General features: G+C 41.3%; 1 protein-coding gene across 1 annotated transcript; it reads left to right on the forward strand.

Annotated features, from left to right (window-relative positions):
- Window positions 1-10,198: 10,198 nt before the first annotated feature.
- Window positions 10,199-10,441, forward strand: sptssb (serine palmitoyltransferase, small subunit B). The gene has a single exon (XM_062988037.1). It carries the CDS (start codon window positions 10,199-10,201, stop codon window positions 10,439-10,441), a length of 243 nt encoding a protein of 80 aa, XP_062844107.1.
- The last annotated feature ends 566 nt before the right edge of the window (window positions 10,442-11,007 follow it).

Genomic DNA, 11,007 nt, shown 5'->3' on the forward strand with positions numbered 1-11,007 from the left:
CCCAGACTGAATGTGAACCATGTGCTGTTACTGAGAGTGACCCAGAAACCTGACCCAAGCCCACCAAGCACTGTGGCTGCCCACTCTCACTTTTTTCTTTACCTCTCTTTATCTATACATTTTCCTCCACCTGTCTTCTAACAGTTTCCACCTCGGTCAGGGAAAACCATTTTATCTGTTTTTTTTCCCCTGCCATTAGGAGTTGGACTTGCTTTTTTGGATTGTTGTACTGCTGCATACCTCAGTTACACCTCCTCAGGATTTCTCAAAAAAAAGAAGTCCAACTCCTAATGGCAGGTGGAAAAAACAGAAGATTCATCCCTAAATTATTTAGCATTTTATACAGTTCCACTAGAGGGAGGTGTTGGTTAAACTCTACTGTCTGCCTTTTAATTACTACCAATAAATACACATACTGTATATAGTGTATGACCAACAGTACCTTCCCATTTATGGAATTTAAGCATTTAGCCACACCCATTGCAACATACAGTATATAAACTTAGTATATGTTTGAGTGTAAGTTCAAGACATACATAAACACTGTATAAGCCTCTAATAATGTCAATATAATATATATAATATATATGTAATATATATATAGTATTATGTTTTTATGCACAAATGGGAATATAGGCAAAGCCATCTTTGTTTCACAGGGGCTTTACTTCTTGGAAACATACCTGAAGCCATTGACCTGTGGTAAGATGTCATGAGAAACGCACAAAAACCCACAGCCAGAAAAGCTGAATCATGCTAACAGAAGCTGGATTGTCTGATTAGTAGCTACAGCTATCTCTAAATCTGTGTTGCAGACATCTGCATTAAGCCTTACACGGTGTTTGCAGAAAAATGTCTTATCAGGAAAACGTCTATAGCCAGTATTGTGGATGTATATCTTCTGAAATCTTGGCCACAGACAGATGGTGCATCTGGAAGTAGCTGATAAACAGTAATGTATGTAGCAGGTTAACTTTATGACCCAAACCACCATATGTGCTTTTTGAACGTTTCATTTTCTCTTTGAGAAAGCTTTTTTATTAGATTTTGGAGTATGACTGCAGAGATTTACTTCCACTCAGCCACAAGAGTGTTAGTAAAACCGGCAACTAATGTCTAGTGATAAAAGCCTGCTTAAAGTCAGTCTAATTCAAGTCCAAGTCCTAATAATCACACAGATATCTAAGATGAAACTGCATGCTTTAGCATTGACCTTTGTCTATACTGTCACTATAGGGAAAAAGCCGGAAAACAGCACTAGAACGTTTTTTTCTTTGTTTACTTTGTTTTGTCCTGGAATGTTATGCGCTTATCAAGTTTATGAAATCAGTGTCATTAAATTGCCCCTTGTTAAATTGCCTCCCCAGTCACCTGACCTGAATGCAGTAGAGCATAATAGTGCGGTGGAACAGGAGATTCATGGAATGAATGTGCAAATCTGGAGCAGTTACTTGACAAGCTGTCGAACATGTTCCAAAATCTCAAAGGATTGTTTACAACACAGCGTGGAATACATGCCACAAAGACGTGAGGCTATAGAACAACTATAGAATACGTATTAACCAAGCCTATATGTAATTACTAGTGTATAATAGCCCATTATTTTAAGATATTAATTTACTCTCACTCTCTCTTTACTGTGTTTTGATTACAATCACAGCATCAGTATTTCATTGGGTTGGGCACCTGCCAGCCTTCTGCCCTGTTACCGGCTCATGTTTACTGTGTAAGTCATGTAATACAGTAAAACAGAACGAACATTCCATGTGCACAAAGCGAGGTTTATTAGGACGTGGTTCGACTGGTTTGATTTAGAAACACTCCAGTTGACTACACCGGGCCCAAATGTCGACACCATTAAACAGCTTTAGGATATGTAGCACAGTCATGGACAATTCTGTATCTCCAGTTTACCTCACTTGCATGTCTTTGAACTGTGGGAGGAAACCGGAGCATCCGGAGGAAACCAACACAGACACGGGGAGAACATGCAGACCGTCCCACCTGGGGATCAAAACCAGGACCTTGCTGTGAGGCGACAGTGCTACCCAATGAGCGACTGTGCCGCCCTAACCGTCCTTTGCAGACGTCCTTTTGACTAAGTAGACACACATTCCGACAGACACAGTCAAAACACTATTGGAAATCCTTTCCTTAATAGTAAATGTAGACTGTAACGGCCTTCAAGTGTTTGAGTGCAACTCACATTACTGTATAACACCCGTGATTTTGAAATGAGATGGGTAGCACTGTCGCCTCACAGCAAGATTGGGTTCGATGGGTTCGATTTCCAGGTGGGGCGGTCCGGGTCCTTTCTGTGCGGAGTTTGCATGTTCTCCCCGTGTCTGCGTGGGTTTCCTCCGGGAGCTCCGGTTTCCTCTCACAGTCCAAAGACATGCAGTCAGGTGAACTGGAGATACAGAATTGTCCATGACTGTGTTTTGTTACTTGTGTAAGCAGTTACTTGTCCTGTCATGAATGTAACCGAAGTGTGTAAAACATGACATGACATTAAAATCCTAAGAAATAAATAAATGAGTTGTCAAACAAGCTTATACTCAGGTGTCCACATAGTTTTGGACACGTAGCATGCACATACGAGCAAATATAAATACATGTGTGTAGGATAAACTGTAATTACTGTATTATAAGCTGATGGTGAGATGGGTCTCAACCCATGGAGTTGCCATGGTGATGGTGGACGCTGGCGCATTTGGCTGCCGCTACCGTTACCGTATTTTACCGTATTTTATTGTATTTTTATCGTTTTTCGTTTTCATCTTTTTACACACCTTGTGGATCTATTTCTTTTATGTTACTTTTGATACTTTTATTTGTGCTTTTGATACTTTTTGTTCTTTCTACTGTACATCGCGTCTGCGGCCGGTGGTGAACGGTGGATGAGTTTTCCTGGGATCGGCACGATGTTGAACTATTCCGTTGACCAGCTGAGGAAGTTCAACAACTGCACTACTCCATCGTGTATTTCAGTCATCAAACAGCTTGGACTCCTTCGCCGGCCTCGTTATATTCACAGGGGCTCCCGGAGAAAGCTTGTTTATCTTCGAAACGGTAACGCTATTCCATCCTTCTGGTCAGCCGTGCGCACTGTCGCTCCGCAAACACGTCATCAGAGCGCTGCTGCCTTGCACACCAGTAGCGGTGTAGTCTCCATGACAACGCTGTCCACGGAGTGGGATGGGAAACGCGGAGTGGACTTAGCAAATCTCCGTTCTCTTCCTCGTTCCTCACAGCCAACTACACAACAATACCACTTGAAAATGGCATTGCTTAATGTTCGTTCACTCAACACGAAAAGTACTGTACTCAGTGAATTTATATCTGACAGTGAACTAGACTTTTTCTGTCTCACTGAAACTTGGCATAAACCCTTGGATTATTTTACGTTAAATCAGACCACGCCAATGGGATACTCGTATATTGATGAACCTCGTATGGAAGGGCGAGGTGGTGGTGTTGCTGCAGTCTATAGGGATGATATTAAAATAACCACTTTGTCTTTTCCTGCTGCTCTTTCTTTTGAACACCTGGCTTTCAAGTTGTCAGGGCCTACTCCTCTGGTCACTGCTGTAGTTTATCGTCCGCCAAAGCCAAACGCTTCCTTTCTCTCTGATTTTTCAGATTTTTTAACCCAGCTTAGTGCCCTCTCATCCTCTGTACTGCTTATGGGTGATTTTAACATCCATATTGATGACAACAACTGTAAATTTGCCAGGGAATTTTTGGAATTGTTACAGTGTTTTAATTTCACACAACATATACATTTTCCAACTCATAAAAAAGGTCATACTCTTGACCTTGTCTGCTCTACTGGTGTCCTAGTTCATCAGCCGTCCAGCCATGACCTTACTGTCTCTGATCATTTGACAATCATCATGGACATTGAGGTCACTAGGCCCATCACTAGAGCTAAACGTAAAATATCCTTCAGGAATCTTCAATATATCTCTCCCTCTGCTTTCTCAGATTCTCTTGTTAAAAAGATGTCTGTCTGTCCTGTACTGTCTAGTAATTCATCTGACCTTGTCGATTACTATAATGACATACTCGCCTCATGTCTTGATGAGCTGGCTCCTCTGAGAACCAAATTTGTTTCATTTAGTCATTCCGCACCATGGTACACAATTGAGCTTCACCAAATGAAATCCCGTAAACGCCAGCTTGAAAGACTTTATAAGAAAACCGGTCTAACAGTACATTATCAGATTTATTCTGATTATCTTCAACATTACAAAGACGCTCTTACGGCAGCCCGATCCACTTACTATTCCGAACTCATACATGCTGGATCAACAAATCCTAAGACTCTCTTTTCCACAATAAATAAACTTCTCAAACCAGTTGACAATACTACCAATTCCTTTACAGTTGACAAGTGTAACTCTTACCTCTCATTTTTTCAAACAAAAGTTGAGAATATCCACAATTTTCTGACAGTTTCCCCTGTCATCTCTGTTTCTCCGCCTATCTCATCTCAATTTATTACCCAGCCTCTGTCTCAGTTCTCACCTGTGTCTCTTTTGGACCTATCTGAGATCTTAACAGGGATGCGAAGCTCCACTTGTGTTTTGGATCCTGCTCCATCAAAACTTGTTAAGGGTTGTTTTCCAGTTATCTCATCACTTATCACAGAGATAATCAATTCCTCTCTTAGTTCTGGCTCAGTCCCTCAATCACTCAAATTGGCTGCTGTTACTCCCATACTTAAAAAACCTGGACTTGACTCTAACATTATGAGTAACTTTCGGCCCATTTCCAATCTTCCATTTCTGTCGAAAATACTGGAACGTGTTGTTGCCTCACAGCTCAAAGATCACCTAAATTCCAATAATTTATTTGAATCATTTCAGTCTGGTTTCCGCCCCCAGCACAGCACTGAGTCAGCCCTCCTCAAAGTCACAAATGACCTTCTTCTTTCCTCAGACTCTGGACAAATTAATATTCTCGTCCTCCTTGATCTTACTGCAGCTTTTGACACCATTAATCACTCCATTCTTCTGTCCCGCCTTGAATCCTCTGTCAACATCACTGGTACTGCCCTTTTGTGGTTAAGGTCATATCTCATAAACAGACAACAGTTTGTTAATATCAACAATTGTAGTTCTGCCATTGCTCCACTGTCCCAAGGCGTTCCCCAAGGCTCAGTGTTAGGTCCCCTTTTGTTTATTCTTTATATGCTCCCCCTTGGTGACATCATACGTCGGCATGGTTTACATTTCCACTGCTATGCTGATGATATTCAGCTTTACATCTCCTCCAAATCCATTAATACTGAACTTCACTCCACTCTGACAAATTGCATCACTGAAATGAAATTGTGGATGAAAGCTAATTTCCTCAAATTAAACTGTGAAAAATCAGATATGATCATCGTAGGTCCTACAACCCTGGCAAAAACCACAAAAAAAAAAAAAAAAAAAATTTCAAATTACCATTGATAATGACACTTTGTCTCCGTCTTCTAACATCCGAAATCTTGGTGTAATTTTTGATAGCAACCTCTCTTTTGACCGCCATGTAAATCACATCACCAAAACTGCTTTCTTTCATCTAAAAAACATAGCACGTCTACGTCCATCACTCTCCTTTTCTGCCGCCGAAACCTTGATTCATGCTTTTATTACATCCAGAATTGATTATTGCAATAGCATCCTTTATGGTACATCTAACAAAATCCTAAAAAAACTTCAGTATATCCAGAATTCAGCTGCTCGCCTCCTTACTCATACTCGCTCCCGTGATCATATTACACCTGTTCTACAAAAACTTCATTGGCTTCCCGTTGCTCAACGCATTCAATTCAAAATTCTTCTATTCACTCACAAAGCTCTCCATAATCAGGCCCCATCCTACCTCACCGACCTGCTCCATCAGCACATTCCCTCCCGTAGCCTTCGCTCTTCTGAGGCTAACCTACTGTCCATACCCTCTAGGACCAAGCACCGGACCTGGGGTGACAGGGCCTTTTCCATAGCTGCTCCATCTTTATGGAATGCTCTCCCCAAACACCTACGAGATTGTCCTGACCTGTCCAAATTCAAGTCACTTCTCAAAACTCATCTATTCAGAGTGGCATTTAACTTGTAACAACACAAAATAAATGCTTTTATTTTTGCTATTCTTTTTAATAGTTTTTATACTTAGATCACGACAGAAATGTGAAGTCCTAGATCCTAAAACTTGTAAAGTTTTCAGTTTCCTGATTGCATGTAAATCTGTCCTGCTTCTGTCTAATTTTAAGAAATTGTTCTATATTTGTTGTTCTCTCTCATAATTTAGCTAATTTTTAATGAACTGTCTTATGCTGCTCTCTTTGTTTTTATCTTAATTATTCTTGATGTTGATGTACTATTTTGATTTTGTACTATGATTTGTATGGTGTATGTACGTATTTGTTTTGATTATTTGTCTTATGTAAAGCGTCTTTGAGTATCTTGAAAAGCGCTATATAAATAAAATGTATTATTGTATTATTATTAACAGGACGGTCCAGTCCTCATCGGTCCAGTGACGTCACGCGCCGTACTGCGGCTGTTGGAGCATCTTGAAGCGCGAGACTCTGCACCAGCAACTCTGATGCAATGCACAGAAATACGGGCTCACTCGTTATATGTGCTGTAACGCATTATTACTTCATTTATGTGTGTATTTATTGTTATTTGATATTTATTGCATGCACGGGGTGTGAAAAAGGTGCATTTTATTCATTTGCACGCGCACATATAAACACGCGCACGCACAAGCACGCACGATACACGCCGAATGTAAACACACACACATGCACACACCAGTAAAAGAAGGAGGATAAAAACAAAGCATGGTGGGTGTGGTGTCCGATCAAAAGTAGGGGATCGGCGTGTGCACTTGACATTCCCAAACCGGTGGAGCAGCTTCACGTTTGGACAAAACGGTGTCCCTCGATCAACTTGCTTCACTGAGCTCAGCGAGTGAAGGACTAGAAGAGGTGAGTGAACTTGTTTTAGGTGGAATAGAATTAGAATTGCTGATGTGCGTGAGACTGATGATTGAGAGATACATTCATGATTAGACTTATGTAAAGAAACGTGGTTAGGACATGATGGAATTAGGACACAATTTCACAGACTGGTAATAGGATATGACAAAGCAGATATGCTGGTAAAAGGTGAAATAATTTGCATCTGGTGTGGCATTCTTGGAGGTGCTACGTTTAATCAAGATATTTAAAAACACATTTACATTGTACACTGTGTTTTAGATGGTGGAGAGAAAGGCATTCATCAGACAATTTCAGCTGAACACTCCCAGAACTTGATGGTTGGATTTTAAAGTTCTTCAAACAAAAAATGTAAAAACCCAAGTCTCAACTTCTTTATTCAGTTATTTGATTCCTTGACTTACCCTGCAACCTAAACTAAATTTACTTAATAATTTGCCTTGATAGAAGCTGCAAAAATGATCTAGTTCAGTTAAACAGTAGGGATGATATGACGTAAAATTTTCACTGTGTGAAGCCGGTCAAATATGTTGCGTTTTCTCAATATCCAGTTATTAGTTAACCGTTTAACCTTCCATAAGCAGGTGGTAAAAACTGCATGGTGCAACATCTTTGTGCAGATTCAGGTTGTATGAAAAATTCATTCATTCTTTTTTACCAATCGATTCATTCTGGTTGGGATCGTGGTGTATCCTAGAAACACTGGACGCAAGTGAAAAAAGAACAACTTAAACATCTCGGCAAACTTATAGCAGAGCTGAAGAGAAACAAACGCACTTAACTGGTGTTTTTTTTCTTGCTTAACATAGGCTTTGGGGCTCAAATTTCTAAGCCTGATCAGGACTGATGATAAAGAAATGGTTGAGTTTGTAGGTTGACACTCTTGCTGGCCAAGAAGAATTCAGTGTGGAACGTTTCTTAACACTGGCCAGCAGATTAAACAGAGAGCCCTTGGAGGAGCACACTGCTGACCAGACTCACAGCTAAAACACTTGACAGTGTCTGAGGTATATAAATACAAACAGGGTATTATTTTTGTGTGGCTGGAGGAGCGACGCCTACTGGCTCTCTGTAAGAGTCAGCTGGGGTGAAGATGCGCCCAGTGGCTTTACAAGTGCTGGAGGAGCCGTGTTCCACACCGCTGCGCTCCTTGGCCAGCGATGGTGATGTGCAACCAGCAACTGAGCATAGACAAATTTAAAGATGCAGAAAAGGGGAACAAAAAACCCTACTTAGGTGAGGAAACTTAATAAGGGGGATTTTAAGGGACATGTAGATGCTGTTGGGAAAGGAAGGGCATTCATTTATCTAGAATTTTATCTGTGTTTTGTTCACAGTAGGTTCCTGGTCGTTGATTGCCCCCACTGGGCAAACTGGGATGTTTTGAGTAACACCTTTAATTACCTTTGGGAATTTCCATTTTGCCTGCTCTTCCTCTTACTGTTTTTTTATTTATTTGGAATTCATTTTCCGCTGCGAAAATGTCATGGTCTCGAGAGATGGATGTATTTACTCTAGATTTACTCTAGCAGACACTGGCCTGACATTGACAGATTGAAGATTGAAGCTTGTTTCTATGTTTGTAAGGTGTGTGTTGGCAGGCTGAACATTTTGTTTTTTTCAGTGCTGTTTTCTTAATCCAACTTGACAAATTAAGCAGCCTGTAACATGCCCACTTGCCGTGCCCATTATGAGACACAGGTTGACGGAATGCTTTGAGAGAAAATGCACTTTACCTGGGTCACATTAAACATTATTAGCTGTACGAACGCTTCATCAGCATGTTTGCGACTTCTCTCTGGGCTTTTGTTTGTTGGTCTTACTTGTCTGTCTCACTGGCAGGCTGACTACCTGCCAGTCATCTCCATCTGGCTATCATGCAGGCTGGTAAACAGTGGCGGCATTTAGTAGAGAAACCCATCGTGGACTTGAGTTTTGTCCAGGCTGGTGTGGCTGCTTTCTTGCTTTTTTGCTGTGGTAAGTTTGCTGGATTTGTCTGGTTCTCACACTGGTTGAGTCTGGTTCTCACACTGGTTGAGTCTGGTTCTCACACTGGTTAAGTCTGGTTCTCACACTAGTTGAGTCTGGTTCTCACACTGGTTGAGTCTGGTTCTCACACTGGTTGAGTCTGGTTCTCACACTGGTTAAGTCTGGTTCTCACACTGGTTAAGTCTGGTTCTCACACTGGTTGAGTCTGGTTCTCACACTGGTTAAGTCTGGTTCTCACACTGGTTGAGTCTGGTTCTCACACTGGTTGAGTCTGGTTCTCACACTGGTTAAGTCTGGTTCTCACACTGGTTGAGTCTGGTTCTCACACTGGTTGAGTCTGGTTCTCACACTGGTTAAGTCTGGTTCTCACACTGGTTGAGTCTGGTTCTCACACTGGTTAAGTCTGGTTCTCACACTGGTTAAGTCTGGTTCTCACACTGGTTGAGTCTGGTTCTCACACTGGTTGAGTCTGGTTATCACACTGGTTAAGTCTGGTTCTCAGACTGGTTGAGTCTGGTTCTCACACTGGTTGTTCTCACACTGGTTGAGTCTGGTTCTCACACTGGTTGAGTCTGGTTCTCACAATAGTTGAGTCTGGTTCTCACACTGGTTAAGTCTGGTTCTCACACTGGTTGAGTCTGGTTCTCTCGCTTTGCTACAGTCATCCCAGTCCTCCAACTTGAACCCTCCTAAAATATTGTAGGTTCAGCTGAAGTTCTCAAGAGAGGACCCAGAAGCCTGAAGAAACTGGTGTTAGTCAGGAGACCAGGTCTTCAGCAGTTTTTTTAACACGTACGGACATATGGGCACAGCTTGGAAGCATATTTTTGGGGAGACTCTTATCTATCCAAGGAATAAGGGGAGGAAGTAAGATGAAGAGGAGGATATTGGGGGGGGGCATGTAAGAGACAGGGTGAGAGGAGCAAGTACCATATTTTCTTTAGGAGAAGACTTAGCACTGTTAGACTAATAAAGTGTTAGACTAAACAAGTTGACTTCAATTCAAGCCTAGAGTTGTGTAACCATCTTTACCAAGGGTTCCAATAGTTATTCAGAATGTAATAATAATGTTCTTGTAAAGAGAAACTGTGAAATGTTTTAATGAAACAGCTCCAGTTCATTTCTGTAACATAATGCTTGTTGTTTTTCTGCTCTTTCATATGCTGCCAGGCCTTAAAGTTACGAGCACCCAGGAGAGAGTAAAACTGAAGCATGGATGTCAAGAACATACGAGAATACATGGGCTGGCTGTACTATCAGTACCTCTTGATCACGGGCATCTACGTCCTGGAACCGTGGGAGAAGTCCATATTCAACACAGTCCTCTTCACCATGGTGGCCATGGTGGTCTACACCTCCTACATCTTCGTTCCCATCCACGTGCGGCTGGCACTGGAGTTCTTCTCAGGACTGTGCGGAGAGCAGCCAGAGAGTACTGTAGCACTTATGAACTGAACGTGGAGGCGGCGGTGGCTATTTTGCAACTCAGGAACATTCTGAAGGAAGAAAAGCTGAAGTCAAAAGCCATGTCTGACCATTCCTGTTTTTTCACGTATGGTACTGTTCTATTCATGCCTTCACAGTGACTCTGCAGATGAGGGGACAGGATGGGAACCTGAATGACTGCACAGCGTTCATGTTTTGCATGATGGGGCCAGTCCTGCACGTGTAATTATTTGCAAGTCTGGTTTTGTCAGTGGTTTTTATTTCCTTTTACTATTATAGGGATAAATTATTCACTCTGGAAGATTTATGGATGGTTTTTGCGAGAATGTAAATGCAAAGCATATTATAAAATGAAAAGGCTAATGAAGTTCTATTTAAATGCTCTTATAAATAATTGGTAATTCATTTTAAATTAATTTTATCATGTTTTCTATGCAATAAGGCTGCTGGTACAAGGAAGCTGCACTGCACTTAAACAAATGAAGGGTTTGGTTCCAAAGCATATAATAGCTAATTTTCATGGATTTTTTTATAGGAGGAAAATGACCAAATTGGAAGAAAATAGAAAAAACTAC

The sequence above is a fragment of the Trichomycterus rosablanca genome, chromosome 25 (genome assembly GCF_030014385.1).
Source record: "Trichomycterus rosablanca isolate fTriRos1 chromosome 25, fTriRos1.hap1, whole genome shotgun sequence".
NCBI classification, from domain to species: Eukaryota; Metazoa; Chordata; class Actinopteri; order Siluriformes; family Trichomycteridae; genus Trichomycterus; species Trichomycterus rosablanca.

What these genes read in the sequence shown, in the direction of transcription:
- sptssb (XM_062988037.1), top strand. Translation starts at nt 10,199, where the DNA reads ATGGATGTCAAGAACATACGAGAATACATGGGCTGGCTGTACTATCAG.